This window comes from Fundulus heteroclitus, chromosome 10 (genome assembly GCF_011125445.2).
Source record: "Fundulus heteroclitus isolate FHET01 chromosome 10, MU-UCD_Fhet_4.1, whole genome shotgun sequence".
Classification (NCBI taxonomy): Eukaryota; Metazoa; Chordata; class Actinopteri; order Cyprinodontiformes; family Fundulidae; genus Fundulus; species Fundulus heteroclitus.
Genome location: NC_046370.1, coordinates 100,048 through 126,319, shown reverse-complemented (window position 1 = coordinate 126,319; position 26,272 = coordinate 100,048). Strand labels below are relative to the sequence as shown.

Below are 26,272 nucleotides of genomic sequence, written 5' to 3'. Positions count from 1 at the left end.
GTCTCGGCGGTGTGGTTCTCCAGCAACAGGCTCTAATAATTTGCAGGCTTCTATGTGCTTCCAACTCTATTCAAGTTTAATTTCACTGCAAATCCATCATGTGTGTATCTTGCTGCGTCGAGTCGGCCTTATGCAACACATCAAACACAGAAGAGGACACGGAGGGAACGGTATCAAACCCGACACCGCAGGGAGCCGGCCGACATTGAAAAACTCCATCAAATCCGTCCCATATTTTTGTCTGCCTGACAAATTTTCGTTTGTGCCGACTTTGTGGAAAGGTAGAGTAAAAATAATGATAGGGGGGAAAAAATAAAGAAGATGAAATGATGAGCGTGACTCAGAGAGAAAGATGAAGGGGAATAAGGCGAGATGGAAATATCTCTGTTTACCAAAGTGGGTGGACGGGCAGCATATGAAAAGACATGTGTGGGATGATAACAGAGTTCCTTCCACTGCTAAAGTAATATTTTAGTTAGATAATTACCTCTTGATACTGATCGGGGATTTGTTAAGTCTTATTTTTAGACATCAATGCCGTGTTTCCTCCAGACCTGCAGTTGGCTGCGAAAAGTTTCACATCCCTTGAACTTTTTCATGTTTTTTTTTCACATTACAACCACAAAACAATGCATTTTATTGGTATTTTATGTGATAGAGCAACACATTCTAACTAATAATTGTTAGATGGAAGCATAATGATGCAATGTTTTTCAAAACAGAAACCCTAACAAGTTTGGTGTGGGTGTTTGTCAGCTGTTTTTACTCTGATACTCCCCTAAATAAAATGTGTAATTTAATCTCTAGTTCAAATCCAGCTCATCTGTTTCTGGCCTCAGAGGTTTGTTGGAGAACATTAGTCACCAAACAGCATGTTGAAGACCAAGGACCACGGCAGACAGGTCAGAGAGGACGTTGTAGAAAGGTTCACCATGAAAATCACCAAGCCAACAGAAAAAACATGGTGGAGGCAGCATGGTGCTCTGGGGATGCTTTTCTTCTGCAGAGACCGAATACAGAACGACCCTGAGAGAAAAACGATTGACTTTGATGCAGGTTCATCTCCCAACAGGACAATTCAGTTCAGTTTTATTTATAAGGCAAGGCAAATTTATTTGTATAGCACATTTCAGTACAAAGACAACACAAAGTGCTTTACATGATTAAAATATAGGAAAGTAAAACAGAATAGAAGCAAGGTGGAATAAAATGTAGAAACAAAATAAAACATGGGAGAATAGAAACTAAAAGCAAAAATTAAAAACAGTTAGACTACAAACTTAAACTAATGACGTTTCAGTAAAACAGCTTAACTAGAACAGTCGAAGGCAGTCCTAAATAAAATGTGTTTTTAATCTTGACTTAAAGGAACTCAGGCTTTCAGCACTTTTCCAGTTTTCTGGGAGTTTGTTCCAGATCAGTGGAGCATAGGAACTAAAATGCTGCTTCTCCATGTCTGGTTCTGGTTCTGCAGAGCAGGCTGGAGCCAGAAGACCTGAGTGGTCTGGAGGGTTGATGCCCTGATAACAAGTCTGTGATGTATTTAGGTGCTAATTCAGGGATTTATAGACTAACAGAAGGATTTTAAAGTCTATTCTCTGAGACCCAGGGAGCCATGAAAGGACTTCAGAACCGGGTCCATGTTCTCTACGTTCTTAGTCTTAGTGAGGACTTCAGAACCGGGTCCATGTTCTCTACGTTCTTAGTCTTAGTGGAAGGACTTTAGAACTGGGTCCATGTTCTCTATGTTCTTAGTCTTAGTGAGGACTTCAGAACCGGGTCCATGTTCTCTACGTTCTTAGTCTTAGTGGAAGGACTTTAGAACTGGGTCCATGTTCTCTACGTTCTTAGTCTTAGTGGAAGGACTTCAGAACCGGGTCCATGTTCTCTACGTTCTTAGTCTTAGTGAGGACTTGAGAACCGGGTCCATGTTCTCTACGTTCTTAGTCTTAGTGAGGACTTCAGAACCGGGTCCATGTTCTCTACATTCTTAGTCTTAGTGAGGACTTCAGAACCGGGTCCATGTTCTCTACGTTCTTAGTCTTAGTGGAAGGACTTCAGAACCGGGTCCATGTTCTCTACGTTCTTAGTCTTAGTGAGGACTTCAGAACCGGGTCCATGTTCTCTATGTTCTTAGTCTTAGTGAGGACTTCAGAACCGGGTCCATGTTCTCTACGTTCTTAGTCTTAGTGGAAGGACTTCAGAACCGGGTCCATGTTCTCTACCTTCTTAGTCTTAGTGAGGACTTCAGAACCGGGTCCATGTTCTCTACCTTCTTAGTCTTAGTGAGGACTTCAGAACCGGGTCCATGTTCTCTACGTTCTTAGTTTTAGTGAGGACTTCAGAACTGGGTCCATGTTCTCTATGTTCTTAGTCTTAGTGAGGACGCGGGCAGCAGGTTCTGGATCAGCTGCAGCTGTCTGATCCACTTTTTATATAGCGCCAATTCATAATACATGTCATCTCAAGGCACTTCACAAAGTCAATTTATTATCAATCAAATTATCCAGACTGTGCAAACGTTTTCTATCTAAGGAAACCCAGCAGGTTGCATCCAGTCATTGACCTCGAGTGGACAATTGCTGGCATAGTGGCATCGGCTTTGCAGCAATCCCTCATTCCGAGCATGCATGTGGCGACAGTGGAGAGGAAAACTCCCCTTTAACAGGAAGAAACTTCCAGAAAAAAACAGAACCAGGCTCAATGTGAACGGCCCACTGGGGGTTAGAGAAGGATAACAACCTTAAGTGTGCAGTCTGAGCCACAATGGGATGGTATAGATCAATTCCCGTTCATGTATTAAAATAATGGCCTAGTTAAAGTCCAGATCCAAATCCAACTGCAAAACTGTGGCAGGACTTGAACATTGACGTTCACAAATCATCTCTATCCAATCTGTCTGAGCTTTAAGTTTTTGCAAACCAGAATAGGTAAAAAAAAAATGTGCATCCGCATATACAGTATGTGCAAATCTGCTTATGACATAACCTAAAATAGTTGCTGCTGTAATTGCTGTGAAAGGAGGTTAAATGCACCCTAAACTATTTAAGTTGGTGTTTTCTGTTTTTTTTCTTTTTTCTCTTTATAAAAAAACACATAATGCATATTTTTCCATCCACTTCACAATTATGCATCACCTTATGCTGTTCTGTTGCATAAAATCCTAATTAAACACATTGAGGTTTGCAGTTATAACGTGACAAGGTGTGAAAAACCTTAAGTGGCCTGATTGTGTTTGCACGGAGCAGCATGTTGGTGTTACATAAACATATTTTTTTTTGTTATAACTCTCTTTATATTATGATTCGTGTCGTCCTGCTACTTTATTTCAAACTATCCTACAGTAATAACCCCACCAAATTAAAACATGGTGCATTAGATGTTACATAATACCTGCTGTGTTACTGCCTCTCATCAGGGAACCCTCACAATTAGCAACAGATAACTCTTTCAGCATTTCGAATAATGTAACTTTGTAACAACTAAGTTAAAATCCTGCTAGCTTCGAGACATATCAGTATATTTCATTGCTGTGGCACGCGTCCCAGGGAAATAAAGGCAACCTCTGTCTTGCAGGGAGACGTGGAGGCAGACAGGGGTTTGGATGGAGATGGCGAGTGGAAAACAAAGTTTTCTTTGAGACTGTTTTAATTAGCAATGTTCGTAGCTTGGCTGCCTCCTTTTATGATTGGAGCACTGAAAGCCTGTTTTTGTAAGCCTAATGAAACACATTAAGTAGTATGTCCATGAGTAAAACTCTGCTTGTGTTTATCTGGGTTGCTGGTGCCTTGCTTCCTTCAGTGTGTGTCTGTTATATTGGAGGGTAGCAATAAGAGAGATGAAGGAAAATCTCACTTTTGTTTTGCATTCTTTATAAAATAGTTGTTTTAGGTAGGCAACCACTGGCCAAAGCTGCTGAAACAAAGCTACGTTTCTCTGTCCTGCTCATTATCCATTACTGGGTCCGCTATTGGCCCCTAACATCAGTCAGACTGCATGAACTGTGTGTACAGTTGGAATGTGATCTTTTTATAAACTTTGCATGGTCTGAGAAATATATGTGTATAGATGCATTTTGGATTCTTACGCAAGATTTGATGTTTTACTTTTGTGATACAAAAGGTTTCCTAGCCCTTGAAATGTTTTACATTTTCTCACATCGTAACAGCGTAACGTCAAACCTCAACGTATATTATGTGTAGTTTTATGCAATAGATTGCCTCAAATATAGCAAAGTTGCAAGTTTCAAGTAAAATGAAACCAGGTTTTAATCATAAGTAAAGCTACTGTGGTAACTGTATAAAAATTCATTTAAGTAAACATTTCAAAGTGTTCCCTGATAACCTGATGACTATGATTCTCAAACAGCTACTACCATCTGGCAACAACTGAAACTTCGTCCTACTATTCCTATTAGTGCAGAATCCTTTTGTGTCGACATTGTCACAAGTAAATATTTGGATATTTTGGACCCGTCTACATTTGTAAAACAATTATTTATATACTATATTTATTTATCTGCATCACTCTAGACTTTCTCTTTCATAAAATTAATCATTTTGATGAAAAGGTTGCAGCTATGGCCTTCAAAATACAGAAGTAGTACAATAAAAATGGAGTAATTTAGTCTCCATTACAGCTCAAGGACCAGTTAGTCACATTGTGTATACACCATTGGTTTTTATTAAGCTGTCTTGTCATCTGTTAAAGGGTTTTATTTTTGCCGTTTGATGGAGTCGCTGCTGCACTTTCATTAATTTCCTTTTTAGACATTTATGTACTTTCACTGTTTAGCTGTGGATCAATGCACCGTTGCACGGCCCATATTTGGCCAAGCATCAGCTTTCAGAGAGGCTCTGTCCTCCTCCTTCACCCTTCTGGCTATTTGAATTCATGTGTAGACCGAGTGGGAAGTTCATTTATAAATTCATTTTTGTATTTCTAAATATTGTTGCTTATCTTTAAAACACTCACCATGGTGTTCCATACCTGAGATCAGATCTCAGGTTGTTTGGAGCATTTTAATGTTTTTCCATTTCTATCTTTTTCAATTCATGCCTGAACAAACACCGAATAATTACTTGTTTTGGAGATTTGATGGATGATTTATTTATACATACCGACTGTATAATTAATTTCTGTCAACAATGTTTCCATTATATATTACCTGCTGCTTCATTGTTAAACAGCTCAGAACAGCAATGATTGAGTTTCATTTTCTCTTCTCACATAATGGGTTCCTGAGTCTTTGGGTCAGAGTTCTCCATCTGGAGCTTTGTGCGTTATGAGCGAGAACAATCAGTTCTTTAGCAGAGATCCTGCACACAGAAACATCCAAACACTTAATTGCTGTCATGCAAGTGAAACAGAGAGAAAAGGGAACATTAGGTGAGTTGGTTGTTAAAAAAAATACCCACTGTGAATGCACAGGAAGGAGGGTGGATGTGAGAGAATTTCAACACTTTCTGCAAATCATCAGACAAGCAGTTCACAGCTGGCAGAGGCCCACTTGTGTTGCTGGACTGCAGAAAAATGCAATAACTGGTAAAATCTCATTTGAAGTTGATGCTGATTTTATAAAAGAAATATTTTCTTTTGAGATTGTTTATCAGATCTTGAAGGATGATGCACTATTTTGGGTGAAATGGTTATAATACAGTAGCAGTCAGCACAGTCTGGGGAGCAACATTAAGGGTTAAAGCATAAAGGAGGTTATGAAATGGGTTTTAGCTGTGATTGACAATTTAGAACAAACTGAAATCTAATGTTACACAACCTCTTATGTAAAAGCAGAATAGTTCTGTAACATATGCCTGTTTAAAAATAACCTTCACTACATAGGACTGTACATTTTAGAATCTATCTATCTATCTATCTATCTATCTATCTATCTATCTATCTATCTATCTATCTATCTATCTATCTATCTATCTATCTATTATTGTTTCTATTAACCTGTGAATAAATCACCCTTTTTATTTCCAAATGTTTTTTTTCAAATATGATAATTTCAACAAAATAATAACTTAAACTGTTCTGTAGTAACTCTATTTCCTTATCTATCTATGAAGACTTTCTATCCAAGGCATTAGTATTCATTATGATGAGACAGTAGCAAAGCGCGATTTACTCATAAATAAACTTTTTAATGCTGTCAAGCAATTTTCTAAACAAACAGCTACAGTGCTGTCATGATTTTCTTTTTTTGGGACTTTTCCGGACCCTGTCACCTCTCATCCACCAGTTATCGTCCAATCAGCTCAGATCAGCTCCACCTGCTGCCTCTAATTACAGTCATCTCTGCTCACCTGTTCACCTGCCTACATATACCTGCCTATTTCATCCTCTCGTCTTGCCTCTTGTGCACTTCCTCGGTGTTTCTGCCAGTTCTTGTGTGCTCTGCCAACTGGACTATTTCCCTGTCCTCGTTGATGTGTGCTTCCAGTGCCTGCGTGCTGCTCAGTCTGCCAAGTTCCCCATGAGTTCCAGCTGTTTGCTCCGCCCGTTCTGGTGGTTTCTCAGTCTGTTCTGGTCATCTCCTGTTTTCATCTCTGGTTCTGCTCTGCCACTGCCTGCTTCACCTGTTCAAGTCTGGTTCTGCCAGTCACCCCACCTGCATCCTCTGGTCTCCTGCCCATTTAGTTCTGCCTTCATCTTCATCCACAATTCATTATTGCAATAAACGGTTTAGAACTAAACTCTGTGTCCAGCTCATATTGGGTTCTCCAGCTCTATTTATAACTCTAGCAAAGTCATTCAGGCTCCTTAGGTTCATTCAGATTTTGTCATGTCACACTTCAGTGTATTATAGTGGGATTTAATGAGATAGACAATCACAGGGTAGTGGAAGAAAAATTGTACATTCACCCTCAAACTCTTCATAGAAATAAATTAGAAAATTGCAGCATGCGTATATATATTCAGCCACCTTTAATCACCTTTTAAGATCAAGAGTTTACTTTTAGACCTGCATGCAAACTGCATGCAAACGCTACACACTACCCTGAGCATTTCCACCAGAGAACACGGTGGAGGCAGCATCATGGTGTGGAGATCTTGTTCTTCAGCAGAGATGGGGAAGCTGGTCGGAGATGATAAGAACAAGGGAGAGAGTTAAATACAGAAAAACACATTTTTAAGAATGCCTCCAATGATTTTAGACTTGGGCATTGGGTCGCAGCCCTTAACACAGTGGAAAGGTTTAAAATAAAATAAGTGTTAAAAGGGCCTAGTCAAAGTTCAAACCTCAAGCGGCTTGACAGTATATAGGCAGACTTGAAACTTGCTGCCCGCAGATTCAATTCAATTCAATTCAATTTTATTTATATAGCGCCAAATCATGAAACATGTCATCTCAAGGCACTTTACAAAGTCAAGTTCAATCATATTATACAGATTGGGTCAGATTATACAGATTGGTCAAAAATGTCCTATATAAGGAAACCAGTTGATTGCATCAAAGTCCCAACAAGCAGCATTCACTCCTGGGGAACCGTAGAGCCACAGGAAGAGTCATCTGCATTGTACATGGCTTTGCTGCAATCCCTCATACTGAGCAAGCATGAAGCGACAGTGGGAAGAAAAACCACCCATTAACGGGAAAAAAAACCTCCGGCAGAACCGGACTCAGTATGAACGGTCATCTGCCTCGACCGACTGGGGGTTACAGAAGACAGAGCAGAGACACAACAAGAGAAACAAAAAAGCACAGAAGCACACATTGATCTAGTAATCTGTTCTACATTAGATGGTAGTAGCGGGTGAGCCGTCTTCTCTGGATGATGTCACAGTTAACAGAACGCCAGACCAGGTGTACCTACTATGAAGAGAAAAGAGAGAGAACAGAAAGTTAAAGCAGAAATGACAACACATAATGCATAATTGAAGAACAGTAGAACTCAATATAGGTCAGTCGTATCTCAATATACTCCAGTAACCTAAGCCTATAGCAGTAAAACTATAAAGGTAGCTGAGAGTAACATGAGTCACTAGTTATAATTTTTGTCAAAAAGGAAAGTTTTAAGCCTAGTCTTAAAAGTAGACAGGGTGTCTGCCTCACGGACCAAAACTGGGAGTTGGTTCCACAGGAGAGGAGCCTGATAGCTAAAGGATCTGCCTCCCATTCTACTTTTAGAGACTCTAGGAACCACCTATATGGAGATGTTCTCCATATAGTTTAACTGAGCTTGAGCAGTTCTGTGAAGATGAATAGGGCAGAAATTCTGGGTCTTGGGTTGGAAAGCTGGTAGACACAACCCAAAATATTTTTTTTATTCAGTGGGGATGAGAAGAAATCTACATAATCCTTTTCAGATTTATATCGGTAACACATTTTTAAATCTATGCATAATTTTACTTCTACTTCATGGTTATGTCCTCCTTTCTTATGGTTTAGTCACAATTTAGAGTTGCCTTTGTTTGTGTATAATTTCAATTTTCTACTCAGTAACTTGATGTGACTTAAAATGCAGCAAAATATGTCAATAATAACAAAACGGTTAAAGGAAAATCACAATTTACGCTTTTGAACTATTTCAAAAAGGACAAGTGCACTACAACTCTACTCAGTTACATTTTTTATATTACATAAACTTGCCTGCTGGTAGAAAAGATTGCTTTCAGCTGCAAAGATCAAATTTAACTTGATGCTTTTTCCCTCCCGTCTCTATTACCTTAGGAAAGATTATCTTTTAAATCACAGATTTCTCAGACTGTGATCATCACCAGGAAAATCAAAGCAAATCTGGTTCTGCTGAGAGAGTAATTTCCCAGGACATCCTGTATGGGCTTCCAAGAAGATTTCATCATGGCGGTGTTTGTGATGTCAGGGACAGCTGCATGGGGCCGATCCAGGACCGAGGCTCCCCTGGTGCCGAGCGCCAGCCAGTTGCCACCAAACCCACCTGCTTCACATGTGCGCTTTTTCATCTAAACCCCTCAAAGGAATTCCCGTGGACTTTTCCTGTGTCCCTCCGAGGCTTTTGATGTCATGATCCTTTGTGTTTCTAAGCGTCGCTGTTCTTATCCTTTAGGCCCATGGTCATGTCGTGTCATCTGTTTGTTCCAAAAAATGTCTTTGAACTTTTATAAGGGACTCTTATTGTAGGTACTGGTCACAGGTTAAACCCCTTAGACACATGTAAACCAAACTATCCATTAACAACAAAGGATGATCCCAACCAAATTACTTCAGAAGCTCAGAGGTCCGTTCACAGAGGGCTACTGTTGATGTAGATGAACATCAACAACAGCAGCTCCAAGTTGCATTCATGCAAAGGGAAAGACATGGAAGTAAAAGGCCGAGCCACGACCCAATTTATTGCAATAAATTAGGAGCTCATCGTCAGTCTGCCTGAAATCCCTAAACCTCTTTTGAATGATTCACTCAGAAAAATATGCCTTTGTCTTTGCTTCGTTGGAGATGCTGGCATTGGGGCAGGAAATAGTGTAAAAGCATAGGATGCGTAGGATGTTGGAGTGGGATACCGACAGTAAAGGGCAACTGACTATTCTGTTTTATATGCATTAGAATGACCTCATTCTGAATGAGATCTGTCTTCATTTCAGCTGGATTCAAAGCTACCGTAGGTAATCCTGTTCAGAAACACTTTTTGTTATACTGCATGGGTGAAATCATCCTTCCATCCTGAAAGTAGTCAATATATTATGTATTCAGAATCTCTGGGGAAGCTGCAGGCCTGTAAAAACTCTGACTAATCCCTGCCGTTCGGTCCGAAGAGCAGTGATCTGTCAGAGCTCTGGTCCTGCTCTCACACCCATCTGTCACTCAGGTTCCAGAGGTATCACCTTATCTATTGGTTGTCCCACATGCCAATCATTCTGACGCGCTCACATAACGCCAGTGTGCGTGCACGTTTCTTGTTTAATGCTGAAATGCTGATGTGTGTTTGTGAAAAACATGGAGAGAAAGGAAGCATGAACAATGCTTAATTTTTTGGTGGAAAATTAAATCTGTCCAAGCTGAGATTTGATAGAAATGATTTGCCATATTTTTTGTCTTTTTATTTGCTTAGCTTAGAGTCACCCTTAGGTTATGCACAGTTTGTACTCTAAGTCAAACTTGCATTAAACGTCTTGAGAAGTGTTGCAGATTTTCACATCACCAGTTCTGGTGCTCGGTGGAATTCCTCTTTACAAGCTTGGCTCTGGGACAGAGAATAATAATTCATTTAGATTGGTCTCCAGTGTAACTGCAGCAATATTGCTGAGCCTTATCAAATGTGTTCTGGGCAAGAAAATACCAAAATATTACATTTCCTGTTTTTAATTTTGAGAATAAATTTGAACTGGGACATCGTTAGCCCCAACAGAGGAGATTAAAACGTGTGGGATTTTTCCATGAGGAAGATTGGGAGAAAGTTAGGCAGGAAGGATGTGGCTTTCCCCTGAAACCTGATGTTTCCTCAGAGAGCTGCAACGTTGTGGTGCTGTTTGTCAACTCCGGGAATTACATTTTTATTTTTTATTTTTTTTTACAGGGTTGCTTTTGCAACACTTAGTACAGTTTTATGAAGATTAAAAGGACCCACCAAGGTTTCTGGCACCACTGGTGTTTTAAAAGTCTAGAAAACATGTTTTCCTTAATTGGAGTAGCGTCATTTTGAAAAACGGTGAAATCTCAACCTTCATAAATCTTTTTAGATGAATTCATGAGAACTTATTTTGTTAATATCTTGTGTGAATAGGAAAGAACTTAGTCTAGTATAACATTCACCAGGTTAAAGCATATAGACAGAGAGATTTTTGACCATTCCTCTCTAGATTATCCAAACTCCTGGATTTTCTCTTAATGTTTTCGTCTCCTCTCCTTCACATGAGGTTTGGGTCTTTGGACTTGGATTGCCCAGAAAAGAAGCTGAATGTGTGTCTGTGAACAATTTCTAAATGGATTTGACTAAATGTTTGGATCAATATTCTGCTGAAAGATCCACTCATGACCCATTTTCAGTTTTAGGCAGAGCTCACCGGATTAAAGAAGAAAGAAAACTAGCTCACATTGTTTGGCAGGGCTTTTTGAAAAGAAGTATCACAGATCCTTCACCATAGCTGACAGAGGACATCAGGCACTTTTCCTCGTATTTGTCCCAGCTGGTTTTACGTTAGCCCATCCTTTGCTCCCCAAGAATCTCAATCTCAGTCGTATCTGACCACAGCAGATGGTTCCAGCTAAGTCGCCGTGGAGTTTAGCTAATTCCACAAATTTCTATTTGTGTTGGTGCGACAGAAAAAGTTTTTCCTGGAACATCTCCCAAACGAGCACAGAGTCTTATACCAAAGTTTTTTTTTTGTTGTTTTTTTTACTTCCCTTACCGTCCTGCTCCCTGTGCATGGTGCCTAGAGTTCTGCCATAACTGCTCTGATTGCCTACGGGCAAGTTTAGGTGATTTATGTAAAAAAAAACTATCTTTCTGATTTTAATTTCAGCTTCTGCTGTCTTGTTTGTTTTTAAGAGGGACTCAGAGTAGCTGGGCTTGGTGTCCTATTTCCAACCCAGTCCCAACCTAAAACAGCCCAGACTGGTACCGAATGCAAATAAAAACCAAGCTGACGCTGTTTTGCAGCAATAATTCAGTTCAACTGTGTCCTCCTACAAATATCTTGATATAATAATTGATAAAAACCTACGTTTTAAAGCTGCCATTTATAATATTTTGAAGAAAATGAGATTGATATTAGTTTTTTTTTTTTTTTAGAAACAAGCCATGTTTCTTCTCTTAATGTCAGGAAACACCTTGTTGCTTCCATCATTGTGTCTCTGTTGATATATAATATAAATTCCTTTCACAACTTTTTTTCATTTATTAGGCTAAGCTTATCATAGGGCTAAGTGATTCATAAATTGATGCAGATATCTGGCCCATCATTGCACCTTGTACAGTTTATCTTTAGTTAGTTGCTCATCACTGTCTGCAGAGTTTTCCATTGGAACATATTTATCTATAAATCCATTCCTGGTTTATTGCCTCTGCCTTTGTCACCTAAACACAGCAGTTACAGTCTACAATCTCAGGATGTAATTTCCCACCTTGTTCCCTCGGTCCTTACAGAGTTATGAAAAACGGCTTCAACCCAGGATTATTTTCAACAGGAACTGAAAGTGTCAGATAAAAGTCATCGGGTGATTTTGTTACTCGTTTAAAATGTCTTGAAAATTCTCAGAAACATCTTGTTCTTAATTTTATTTCTTATTCATTTAGTATTTTACAAATGATGACACTGTATTTTAGTGAGTCTCAGGGTTGGGCAATATATCAAAAATTTAAAAATATTGAGATTTTTCTAAAAGTGATATAGGATGAGACTATATTGTTTATAACGAGATGGTCTATATTGCAATAAAATTATACTTCTAAATATTCCAGTATAGCTGTTTTTTTATGTGCCTGTGAGACATTTGGTATAAAGATTTGATTCACAGATGCCTTTTTATAATTTCTGTATGAAAAGAAAAACATATCAAGATGAATATCGTATATCGACATGCTGCTTAAAAATATTGGAATAATATTTTTGGTTCACGTCGCCCAGCCCTGCTAAGTCTTATATTGTTGTTCTGTATATAATTTTAAATATGTCTCGATATGTTTTTCATGTAAGTGAGAACTTGTCTCAGTAAGACTACAAATAAAGCTTTAAGTATAATTTATCAGTAGATATTTATTAACGTCAATGTTTCCAGTGCTGGCCTAAATAAACGCTTTGCATGCTACCAATAATTTAAATTTAGATGCTGACACAGATTGCAGCTTCCAAGATGGCAAAGCTCACGGATTATTGTGATGACAGACGTGAAAGTGAAGAACGTGGATTCATCACAGTTTTGGCAGCAAAATATTTAGCAAATACTCACCAGTGCTTTGATTTTCTAACATATAATTGTATGAATTCCTCTGATATTTATGCTCCTGGAAAACAAGAAATCTTGTTTTTTTAAATAAAAAGTTCATGGACACTCTGATTAACATAAAATAATAATTTTAAGAAGATTACAAAATGCTTGAGCTACATTTATTTGCAAAGAATTTACAGGGGATGCTAATGATTGTGATATTAGTTGAAAATTTTCCCCCACAGAAGAAATGCACTCAAATTAAAAGTTGGATCTCTAAACCCTTCAGCGAGAGATGATGACATTGCAATAAAAAAATTATTTAATTGACGACTTTTTTCATATCTTTATCTGTAGTGCCAATAAACATGAAGGACATTTTAGTGCTTTTTGCTCTAAATTGTGCACCAATAGGTGATTCTGGCCATAGATGTTATGGAGAAAACTGACTGAGCTATTAGGGCATGTTTCTAAAAATACGTCATAAAAGATGAGTCCACTGTTTGTCCGTCTCACTTCTAAATTGATTGTTCACTTTTTCCATTTATAGTACAAATATTTCCATAGAGATTTAGTTATCTTGTACGGAATGTATGTAAAAGCAATACGATGCAAGATGGTTAAGTTTTTTGAACACCACCCAGTGTGTTCTCAGTCTGTTAAGTCTTAATGTCCTGTAATTTTATTGTTTTGTCCTCAAGGTCGGAGACAGGAATCTCCAAATTTACTCATCGTCTCTCCCTGAAAGAGCGTCCAGCTAAAGCGGAGAAGACTTCTTCAGACCGGCCGTCGTCCTACAGAAGACGATCTCTAAGCGTGGACTGGTGAGTCAGCATCTTTTAGCGTCTTTATATCCGTATAAGATAAACAGAAAAGGTTACAAAGGGAATACAATTACAATAGTTTAATTGAACTCCCAAAATGCATTTTTTTTCTGAAAATTAGAGTATTAATCAGACCAATAATTTGCTGCAGCAGTGTGTTCCCCATCCTGTTTGTTTGGCCTTCGGTTTCGTATTACCGCCCCCTGCTGGACTGGAGGCGTATTGGGCAGTTTTTAAAATACATTTTCCTTTCAGAGCAGGAGAGAGAAACCACTCAGATTCCTTTTACCCCAGTAAAATGAATTCCAGGTATCCAAATCTCGTGGGTTTTATTGGAAAAGGGGCTAAGGCTGCAGTTTTCTCTGTTCCTTACACACACTTCTCTTTTATACTTTTTTTTCCCTCTTAACCTCCTAACAATATGCTTGGATACAGCCCTTATTAAACAGCCAGCTTCTTTAGCAATCACCTTTTGTAGCTTATCCTCCTTGTAGAGGGTATCAATGGCTACATTATTATGAATCATAATCTTTGAAATTAACAGAAATATAATTTAAATACATTGCTCTGTGTGTAACAAATCTGTATGAATGTTATTTATTGTTTGATGTCATTCAAATTTTTGGGACTATTCTGAAGCATTGAGATGGTTTTGTACCTTCTTGTTAGAGATCAGATAAAACACAAAATAACAAGTTTTGTACTGAAATGTCCATGGCTTAGAATTTTCCAGATTGTAAAGGGATGAATTATATTTTGTAGAAGAGCAGATATCAGTTTTTTTCCCCCGTTGTTGGACGGTAAAGGTATTTTATATCTATGAAGGCCATGACGCTCATTAGGAGGAACTGTTTCTGAGATGAACTTGTTGTGATGCATCTGTTAAACGCATCGGTGCTCTGGTTAGTGCGGATTGGTGCCCGGGGTTTCTGGGTCACGGGCCGGGCGATGATAGGGACCCTTTCTGCATCAGCATCTTGGTGTCGTTGAGGAGCGCCAAGTCGCTCCGGCGGCGCCAGCTCATCTTGCTCTTGTAAAGTTCCCGTCGTCAGGCAGCCGATGAAAGGAGCTTGAAAGCTTTCCGTTGCAAGGCTGCCTCCTCATCACCACCCACGGGAATCTCTCTCGTTCTCCCCTTTTGTTGTCTGGCCTCCGCTCGTTTATCTCCCCATTCATCCTGCTGTTCGTCCATCTGGCATCCTCTCCCAACTTCCTGCTATGTATTCTTGGCTTTTTCCTTTATTCTTCTCCCATTATTGGGAACATAAGTCTGGGTTTTAGAGGAGTCTTGCGCTTCATTCCCACACGAGTTTTCGGGTCCAACTGTACGGCTCCCTTTCTGAGCAGCGCTGTGAGGGACTACTGTAGCTGTTCAGTGGGGTTACTTTGCGGTTTGTGGCGCTACAGGTGTGTGATTCTCTGGGGTCCTGTCAAATCATGTTAGGGCCCGCTGTGAGGTCTTACGAGATCTTTTGTTGGCCGTATGAGACGGACTGTGTGGTCTCAGGGTGACACTGTGATGTGTGGTCCAGCAGCAGAAATGTGGTGTTGGGCGCACGGGCTGAGGTGTGCGCCTGCAGTGTGAGGTCCTTCACTTTAACAGCTGAATGTTTTCCTCCCGTGCCGCAGGAGAGGGGACCTGGCCTTTAAAGCGCAGGCCCTGACTGATGTGGTCTGGTTTTAATGGAACACTGTGGGTAGATTGGACATGCTCGTTTAAAGCGAGGGGTGAGGGAGGGCTCGCATGCAGCTGGACTCCCAACTTTCTCCCCGTGCCGAGCCGCCGTTACAGGAGTGTGACTCTCCCTTTGTGACGCAGCGCAGAAAGGAGACCTCAGCACGAACGGTTCAAGCCTCAGGGTCGAGTCATTCTCCTCGGAGGCGGAACGAGCTTGGTCCAACTCCGGAGCAGACCGGAGAGGCTCCTCTGGGATGCACAGTCATCACAGGGTCAGAGAGAAAACACGTGTGCAAGCAGCTTCATCGTTAAAAAAAACGCTCTGACTCAGCTGCATACTTGGAATTCATTCATTTCTGTCCTTCCTGTTGTCTGTCTATTAAATAAGAACATTGCTGAACTATTAAAGCTATGTTTCTTTTTTTTTTATATGTTGCTAAGTCACGGTTAGGATGCTCTACAGGTGGGTGGCTGGCTGAAAATATGGATATTTCATATTTATTGCTCCAATTATTATTCCTACATTATTTTTATTATTATAACCAGGAATGTTTTATGACTTTAATTTGTGTTTTTTTTTCTTTTTTACATCTCAACTCATGTTTGATACTTTGTTGAACAGGTTTAAGGAAGATAACATAACTCTGCTGGTCAGAAGTTTACATACAGCCATCATGGCCATCTCATATTCATTTTAGAGATTTGTTGTTGCAATAAATAATTGCGTACACATGTTTGAACTTAATGTAATGTTTTATTTAGTTCACACAGGGTCAACATTATACATATATGCTCAAATATTTAAATCCACTTCCTCTGATATTTGTGCAGATCTCCCTTACGAAGCTGCAAAGGATCCAAACGTGAAGTTCTGGCTTGATAATTGACCGCCCTTATCATCAGAAATGGTAGAGCTCCTTTAAATAGAATTGAGAATTGTCTTTATTGTCGTCATGCATACACATGAGCATACAGAATAGGGCTGGGCGATATAGAAAAATAGTATATAGATAAAATATAAATCATATCGATTAATATCGATAATTATCAACAAATTCAAAACAGCCTTGGCTGTTTTATGCTGTTGCTAATTGACCTGTTTCTAAATACAGACACACAAACACTGAATTCAAACTCAACCCTTTATTCAACTCAACTTTTTACCAAAACTGCAAATTTTTTAAAAAGAAAAAAGAATGCATGCTTTCTGAACTCTAAATTACTGCACAATAACAGGCTACAATGGGTAATAAAATAGGGGATAGTAATAACATTTCTTGTCAAGCAATTTAACAAAATAAAATACACTATGAAGGAAACTTAAATAGAGTTCATGCCATTCCAGACAACAGTAGGATGTACTTCAGGTATGTTCATGATTATGACAGTGAAGAGTTACAGCATACCACTGTGAAGTGTAAAACCAAGGCTGAAAAAATAATATTTTAGCTCCATGTTAGTCTCATCTGACCACCACGCGGGTCTCTAAAATGCATCTGGCTTGTGTATGTAGGGCAACGGTAACTCTCCGTCATGCTTAGAGCTGTTGATTTCTGAGCAGCAATCAGCCCAATGGCGTCAAACTTTGTTCTGCGTGGAGCACTGCTATCTGCACTGCAAAAAGGGAACTAAAAGTAAGTAAAATGTTCTTGAAATTAGTGTTGTTGTCCTTGATATGAGCAGGTAAATAAGATTATCTGCCAATGGAATAGGATTTTTGCACTTAAAATAGGAACAACTCATCTGAATCTCGTTATTTCAAGTGCAGTATATGTTATTATCTTATTTTAGGGGTCAAAATAGTCATTCCACTGGCAGATAGTTTTATTTACCCGCACAAATCAAGGAAAATGACACTGATTCCAAGAACATTTCGCTTACATTTAGTTCCCTGTTTGCAGTGTGAGAATCTTCCAGCTTATTGTCAACGCAATCTTTGGTGATTCCTCGGTTCTTAACAGTCAGGGCTGGGTTTTCCAACTGGATAATGATTTTAAACACACATTAATACTACTATTGGAAGGCTAATTTATAAAGGACCAACACAAAGCCCTGACCTCTGTCTTAATGAACGGACTTTGGGTCTATAGTTTTACTGCAGTGTATGCTGTATGCTGGATGAAATGCAAATTATATTTAAATTCCAGCACCCATATGTTTGATATCATTCAACCCTGGAAAGAGACCAGTTCAAAGCATCATTAAAATTAAAAAATCTGGACTTCTGGTCCGGCACGTCTCACTAAGGTTTGATGAATCGTTTGTTCTAATTTAGACGACTTAATTACTGACAGCGATTAAGCATGTTGGCTTGGAGGCCCATTCTGATCAAACTAAATGGGAATATGTTGGGTTTTTAGTCCACTTGTGGGTTCTCTTATTGTAACATTTCATGATGTGCATCTCTGCACACTGCTCTCATTGTTCGACCTTAAAAATTTAACCAGTACAGTGCAACATGAGATAAAAATCACATAAAATACCAGGCTGGAAGTTCTCCCGCAGCCTCCAACGGTGAAGCAGTTTCAGATGATTTAGCGCTTCGTTTACTGCCCATTTGGGCAAGGCGGGTTTATTTGTACTGCACTTTTCAGCAGCGAGACATCTCAAAGTGCTTTAAATGGTGAAAACACAAGAAAGAAAACATGTTTAAAAGCACATTTATGTTCATTTCAGGTAGAGACTCGAACAATCGTGACTATTTTATTCTTATGCAAGCTTAAAATGTCCGCTATTTCACTGAGGAAAGACGATTGCTTTGGCAAAAAAAAGAATAATGAAAAATAATTACATTGTTATTGTTTTTATAATCATAGTAAATGGGCTCTGAGGTATGACCACGAAAGGGAGAAGAATGACGGGGAGAACAGGTGTTTTAGAGGGAATAGGTACATACAGTATCTGGTAAAAAACACCCAAAAAGAAACGTCCCATTTATGAGGTTTGAATATTTTATCTGGAGTTTATCAGCTCCTAACATTTTTACATCTCACACCAAGAGAACATCTTGTACCCTTTCAGGTCAACCTACTCAGTTGCACATTTAATTTAATCTGAGTTTGCCGTTTTTTAAGAACTGCACAGCATTTTCTCCTTATACTGTGAACTTTTCCCCTTACTTGCTGCTAAATAAAGGATTATTCTAATCTGTTCAATAACACACACCACAGATGGCTCCATTTCATTATTTATCAAACAAATGTGAAAATTTGAGCATACCCTAAGGAGTTTATTAATCTGTGGTACAAGTTAACCTGGTGGAATGTGTAACTACTAGAAACGAATGAATGAAATTACACTTGGACTTGTAAGAACCGAGATGAAGACATCTCAAATTCCCTATTTCGTTGATGCTTGAGCGAGCTGAAATATTGACTGGCGATTCATAGAGGGCTAATCTGATGACCTGTAATGTTATTCTTCTCTGCTTGGAGCCTCTAGTGGCATCTGTTCACAGTAGTTAGACAGGAAACAACCATGGAGGGAAAGAGGAAAGACATGCAAAGGTAACGAGGTTGGGGAGCGAACCCCAGATGGCCGGGTCAGGATCCATGGGCCTCCGTGTCTGCTGCGTTCCTCATGCGCTGCCCTGGAAGGTTACCTTTACTTGCAAGAAACTGATTTATGGTTGTGTTGTTTAGAGATCCGCCCTAGCTATTAAATGTCGAATCTTCTTGCCATGGACGAGCACTAAGCGATTGTGACGCAGTCAGAAGAAACGGCCTTTATTCAAGTTATTTCTGTGACCGTTGAGGGTTTTTTCTTTCACTAAACGAGGGGTACCTTCAATGTCCGCGTGTGTGTATAGGAAAGGTAACTATTCAGACTATTCCTGCTGCCATCTGGCAACGTATTGGGGAGGAGGAGAAGGGGCCCCCAGCAGCAAAGCTTCCCTGGTTATAACCAAGGTGCAGCCGAAAAATCTGCAGCAAATTCTGCATCATCATGTCAATAAAGACCAAAGTCTCTGAGGAAAGTCTGACACCTTGTAGAATCTATGCCGCAAAAAGGCTTTCAAACCAGCACAGGTACGGCATACCTGATAAACTTGGCAGTCTGTACGCAGCTCTTAGTAGACTGTGTAAGGCTCTAGCGATTGGGTCAGACACTTAAGATGTTAAACCATCAAAGCGAGAGACTATTGTAGAGCCGGTCAGAAACATCAACGGCTTTTTCCGACACTTAGACCCCCTGATTTTACTGCTCATACTTTGGCTAAGATTGAAAGATTGTAAGAGTCTTTTATTGTCACCGCGTGTTACCGAGGCGAAATTTCCTTTTGGCCTCTCTGGTTCAGAGTACACATGATGAAGGCCAATAGGCAAACAAACATGCAATGAACAAGGGTTACTTTTATTTAGCGTTTAGGAGAGTCAGATAGCAGATAATGAGGTAGTAAGCTGCTTATTGAGCAATGATGATTTGAGGCTTTGTTTACAGCAATGTGCATTTGGATATTCAGAGATTATAGTGAGCAGCAGGCAGTAACATTAAGGTAATTGTAACGTATGATGGTCACTAACAGTGGGGTGATTTTAAAGCGTTGGACAGCAGTCTCCCATCAGGGGGTGATTGCCCTCACAGCTCTGGGGAAGAAGCTGTTTCTGAGTTTATTTGTTTTAGCTTTGAGGCTTCAGAAGCGTTTACCTGATGGGAGACGGTCAAACAGGGCATTGCATGGGTGGGGGGTCAGTGTAGATGCGTTTGCACCTTCTTTGGACTCATTCTGTATAAATTGAGTCTAGATCCTGCAGATGGCATCCCACAATCCCCTGCACTGTTCTCACCACCTGTGCTAGGTCCTTCCTCTCCTGGACTGTGCAGCTCCCACACCACACAGCTATGCTGAGACATAAAACGCTCTCTATCGTAGCTCTGTAGAAGTTCTTTAGCAGTTTAGTGGGTAGTCCAGACCTTTTCACAGGGCGACTGTGTCTTGACGGGTTGAGTAGTCCTCTGGCAATCAGAAAGTTGTGGGTTCGATTCCTTGCCCCTGGGCAAGGCACTTAACCCCAAGTTGCCTACCGAGCTGCGTCTCGGTTTATAAATGTGTGTGCGGTAGTGAGAGCGACTGGGTGAATGTGGCTCTAATGTACAGCGCTTTGGGTGGTCACCATGACTGGAAAAGCGCTATATAAGTTCAGTCCATTTACCATTTTCAGCTTCCTGAGGAAGAAGAGCCGTTGTTGGGCCTTCTTCACCAGGTGGGAGGTGTTCACTGTCCAGGAAAGGTTGAGGAGATGTGAATGCCCAGGAACCTGATGCTGTCCACATGCTATCACTCAGATAGCGACTAATAAGTATATTTATTTTCATGTTAAAGACATCAAATTACTTTCTGGGACTTCAAATTTGGGCTACTGGGTCTGGTTTTAATGCAAATAACTGTCCATCCATCCAATTTCTTACTTGCTTGTCCCTCATGGGGTCACGAGGGGTGCTGGAGCCTATCTCCAGCATTCAATGGGTGAGAGGCGGGGTACACCCTGGACCAGTCTATCGCAGCAACACAGAGACAAACAGGACAAACAACCATTCTCGCACACACTCACACCTAAGAAGAATTTAGAGAGGCCAATAAACCTGACAGTCATGTTTTTGGACTGTGAGAGGAAGCCGGAGTACCCGGAGAGAACCCACACATGCACAGGGAGAACATGCAAACTCCATGCAGAAAGACCCAGGGTGGAATCAAACCCAGGACCTTCTTGCAGCAAGGCAGCAGTGCTACCCACTGTTTCAATGTGCAACCCTGCAAATAACTAACAAATAAGTATTTTTTTCCCCTTATGCTGTTGTGGTGAACATGAACTAGAACTTCTGAGCAAACATTCTAATAGTCAGAAAGCGTTCAGCTACTAAAACCCTGTAGCCCAGCTGAGGAAGGCTTTTAAGATCTCATCTAACACACCAATCTGGACTGTAACCAGATTCACTTTAGTGGTAAAAATGCAGAATGTAAAGAGGGGTGAGTTCCCCATCAGCAACTGTTTGGTTGCATTGTGTGTGGTTATGCAGAAAGCACCGAAGGCCTCTAATCCTCTCCATTCCCCGAAGGCCCTCCGCTCCGCCTGGTGCCAAACTGTCTTCAAGGATAACGCCACGCTGACAGCCCTCCGAGGATGACGTCTTAACTTTGAAGCCAGGACAGAGAGCGAGCCTCGGTCGTTACATTAACACAGGCGCACGCTCGCAGAATGGCAGAAAGTCCAGCCTGCATGTCTGAGTTTGTTCTTAATATTCACGCTCACTCACATAAATGAGCAAACACACATTGCAATGCTTAGCACTGTGTTGGACTGGGTGGGTAGCGTTAATCCTTATGAGCTGCGCACAAAGAATTATAAAAAGAACAGAGAGAAATCACTCATTTCTTACTGGAAAAAGACGGGCAATGCCCAGAGGGCCTGGGTGTAAAGTGGTTTTGGACAGTCTGCCACTTGCCTCATTTGGTTCTAATTTAATTTAATATTACCCACTCTTTTATTCTCTCCTTTGATTTTCCTCTTTCTTCTGTGGCAGAGGGCCCTCAGTTCAAACAGAAAGGACAAATTAGGAGCTTATAAATGCCAGTCATTTTTTTCCCTCTGCAGAATTTCTAATCATAACACGGTGAGGATCTATTAACGATCTTTGCAGAACGGGACGCCTGCTTCTATCGGAACGTCTGACTCATTATTTCTGCTTTGTAGTTGCGTTAAAAAGGGATTAACATGCAGGAATCCTCTCCGTGTGCGATTCACCCCAGTCACTTAAATATCGACGCGGACTTGTTAAAAAATAAACGATGTAAATGGCCCACAGACGGGAGCGAATCATTCAGTGGACTTTGTTTTTCCATGAGCTCTCTGCTGGTTTATGACCTCCTCCGTCCGTTAGTCGTACATAAACAGCTGAGAAAGAAACAAAGCTAACGTTTCCGACTGACACCAGCAAAATTAAAGAAAATTCTGATTCCACCCAATATTTGGCATTGGTTTAATTGGATTATTTTTCTAAAGAGCTCTTAAAACTGTTTTGACTTGTGCTGTCATGCACTTTTTTAGTTTCTGGTATTTTCCTACACATGGTTGTATTTTATCTATTTTGTCTCAGCATCTTTTTGTTCGTATTTTAGCTTGTGAAGCACTTTGTGCACCCTACGAACTGTTGAAAAGTGCTACATAAATAAACTTTGCAATATTTGGCATTGGTTTAATGGCTCCAGCTGTTTCTAGATAAGTATGGATCTTTAAATTTGTTGCCACATTAGGCAATGCAAGGCAAATTTATTTGTATAGCACAATTCAGTACAAAGACAATGCAAAGTGCTTTACATGATTAAAATATAGCAAAAATAAAAGCAAGTAGGAATAACATGTAGATAGAAAAAAAAGAACAAAAAAGTGGTGTTTCAGTTAACTAGAACAGTTGAAGGCAATCCTAAACAAATGTGTTTTTAATCTTGATTTAAAGGAACTCAGGCTTTCCGCACCTTTACAATTTTCTGGAAGTTTGTTCCAGATAAGTGAAGCATAGGAACTAAATGCTGCTCCTCCTTGTTTATTTCTTAATAAATTAATTGCTGAAATCTTGGTAGCATTATTTACAAGGAGCCTGAAAACAACAACGCAGTGTTTCAAACTCTCGCTCTGTGATTTGTGTCTAACTGTAAAGAAGAAGGTAGTATTGAATAAGCAGGTAAATATTACACTGTTGTGGATGAGTATTAGTGCAACAGTTGTCAGCTGGAGTTTCATGAATGTAATGGAGGGAAACAAGTTTCAGTGTGGCAGCTCCTTGCAGATGTAGTGCTTAAATCACAAACATCCTCATCAGCTGTTGCTGTTTCCCTTTTTTCCTACAAATGAATCGATGAAGGCTCACCTCCGCGTCTTTGTGGGCTAAAAAAAAAAAAAAAACAAGCAGGAATGCAAACTCATCTGAGCTAGAATGGCATCTTTGGTAAGAATGTTGTGTATTATTACTCCGCTCCGTCACAACACCGTCACTCCATTCTGTCTCCACATTCACAAACAGGATGCCGATGCACAACAATACAGCATCAGGCCCACTTTGAACAGGAAGGCTTTTGTGATCCAACACGGTCGTGAATTCTTAGAGCTGCAAGGGGAAAAAAACTTGGAACGACTGCAATTGTGAAGCGAGTGAGAAAACCTTTTCCTGTTGATGACGATCACACAATACAATGGAAGGGTCGAAAACAGGCTTTTTCTTTTATTTCCTACTAAAATGATTTCATTGTGTCCAACAGAAATGAAAATATTCCCGTAAAATAACGAATTTAAATCCAGTGCGAAACATTTTTCTCTGGGTTTTATGCTCCCAGTCCCAGATTTCTACATAAGCATTAATATTGCTGGATTTATTGTCAGTAGGACAGGAGATCTCAGTCAGAATCAGCCGGCAAACCTCAGTAAACGTTGTGTTTTGGGTCAGGACCATCCTGTTCTATTTACATAGGAACACTCCTGTGTGCCCGTATGCACGGTAAAGTGTACCCAGTGTAATCCTTCAGATAAATGACATTAAATTCGTACGAGGCGTTTTTTATTTTACGTTTTCCACACACAGACATGGGGGTGCGTGAACTCCAGCATTCAGGAGTCACACACTCTGTCAGCGTGTTCTCCACTCTGGGCGCAGCGGACTGCTTTAAGGGAGATTTATGAGGCTGGCTCCCTCTTGTCCTGTGTGTCTCTAACTTGATTCTCTGGTTTCCAGTCCAAACCTCAACTTGGCACAACGACTCAGAGCGATGGTGCTGAGGATGGAGAGAGAGAGAGAGAGAGAGAGACGGAGAGAGGGCGAGACAGGCTAAAAGGAAAGTCGGTGGTGTTCTGTTAAGAGACGAGACGTGTTGGAGAAGACTGAAACATGAAGAAAAGGAGAGGGAGAGGACAACTGGAGCAGAGGGGGGGGGCGTCAGTCCAGCGTTAAGACGAAGATCTCTTAACAGTGGACTGACGTTTCAGAGGCGTAGAGATGTGGGGATCATTGCAAAATAAGGAGGATGGAGGGGAAACGGGTCTAGTTAATGTGTTAGTTTTAACCCGTCGGTAGATGGAGCGGTTACTGGCGGCTGATAAAAGCTAGAAAAGGACAGTAGAACACATATTGCAGTTTCTGTCGATCCTGTTTGTGATTGGCAAAAAATAAATATTTTAAAACCTGAATAGTGTAGCGGTTATCATGTCTGCTTTACATGCAGAAGGTCCTGGGTTCAAGCCCCAGTGGAAACATCTCTTTTCCGTTTTGAATTCAGTCAGATCGCGACAAAAAAGCGAAGCAGAAATGTTTTATTTTCAACAATTTCCCCCTGGGATTATTAAAGTATGTCTGATTCAGATTCTGATATGGAAGCAAAGAAATTTCCACTTTACTCGGTAAAAGCTTGTGTTTGCGTTCTAACCGTAAAGGGATTCTTTCCTGGTGGCTTAAACAACAGCTTAAAATGGTGAAACCCCTCGACATTCTTTCACATCTTGTTCCTTTACAACCAAACACTTTGTTTTGAAATGTGTCTGATAGACAGTCTCTGCTGAAACAACCCCGTATCATGATGCTGCCACCGCCGTGCCTGGACCCAGGGATGAGGGGTTGTCCCGTGTTAGTTTTCTGCCATAAATAGTGTTTTTTTTTTCAAAGAGAACAAGTTTAGCTCCACGTACTTGTGTTAAAGTCGCCATTTCCTTCATTCAGCTCATTATTGCAATGCTTCACCACCAAGTAGTATAAAAGCTGGCGATGGTAAACGTCAAACTAGAGAAACTGTGACCGTTTTTTTTTTTAAATGCTGGGGAGAACTGATGCCTTCTTGTTCTTTTGTTCTCAACCACAATCAATCTGTGGAGGTCACATTCTTGAGCTATTCAAACAATGATGTTTAAATGAAGGTTCACCTCTCCAGAAATTACAGGAACACGACTCTTCCTCTTCTGGTACTGCCCCCCCCCCCTCTCCCTCATCTGTGATGCCATCCATTTTCACGTCTGTTATCGTTTGCAGAAAGCATCCATCGCAGTAGGAAGACTGGCCACCCTTCCCTCCAACCCTATCACAGATAAATAGCTGTGGGACTTTAAACATGGCGCCCGGCCGGCGTGTGACTGAGAGAACGAGCCAACTGGTGGCTTCAGTTGCCAGGGGTCGCCCCCCCCCCCTCCTCCTCCCCTCAGCTGGGTGGGTGGCATATGGCGGCCCAGGCAGGGACCCCAGTGGTGTGACACACACACACACACACACACACACACACACACACACACACACACACGTACAGGGAGACACACAAGGCCTGGAGCCACCCAGGCTGGACCCACGATCACCATGGGAGACACAGTGTCACCAAGCCTCCGACAGAGGGGGGGGGGGTCTGGGAGGGGGCTTGTGTTTGGGCGATCCCACCTTGGAAGTGAACCCCTCCCCTCAGCTTCTCACCGACAACCTCCTCCTCTGGGGGCGTAAGCTACCACTGGCCATCTCATCGCCATGGTGACTCCTCTGTTGTCATCAGATTTAGAGAGATTTACCTCTGCGTGCGCGCGCACACACACACACACACACACACACACAGAGACAAAAAGAGAAAGCCGCACCCGAACAGAGCCAACAGGTGGCAGGCCTTGCTCTGCACAGCAGGCGAGCTCCAAAGGTTAAACATACTGCTCACTCTTTCTCTGCCGCGCTCCCAAGGGAAGCGCAGGAGAGAGTGAAAAAACGGCCGAAGAGAGAAACCAGAAAAAGGGTCATACAAAAAAACACAAATAAACTTCGGGTCGCGGGACGCCTGATCGAAATGATCAACTCAAGTAAAACAGGCAGATAAAATAAGTAAGCACTCAATTAGGAATCAATTTTAGAGGCTGAGAAATGGTGAAAACACAGTTATTTAGATGAGGAAGCATTAGAGATGTACAGTAA

At 40.8% G+C, this 26,272-nt stretch overlaps 1 protein-coding gene and 1 non-coding gene across 4 annotated transcripts in view; both read left to right on the top strand.

The window, feature by feature from the left end:
- LOC105926602 (ankyrin repeat and fibronectin type-III domain-containing protein 1) overlaps nt 1-26,272 on the top strand; it is a 212,641-nt gene that overhangs the window by 142,702 nt on the left and 43,667 nt on the right. For all 3 annotated transcript variants that reach the window (XM_036141705.1, XM_036141704.1, XM_036141706.1), the window contains one exon: nt 13,552-13,674. In XM_036141705.1, coding sequence (XP_035997598.1) covers nt 13,552-13,674 — 123 coding nt within the window. The remainder of the gene's footprint in view (nt 1-13,551; nt 13,675-26,272) is intronic.
- trnav-uac lies at nt 24,526-24,594 on the top strand. Its single transcript has one exon. It is a non-coding gene; the product is annotated as a tRNA-Val (tRNA).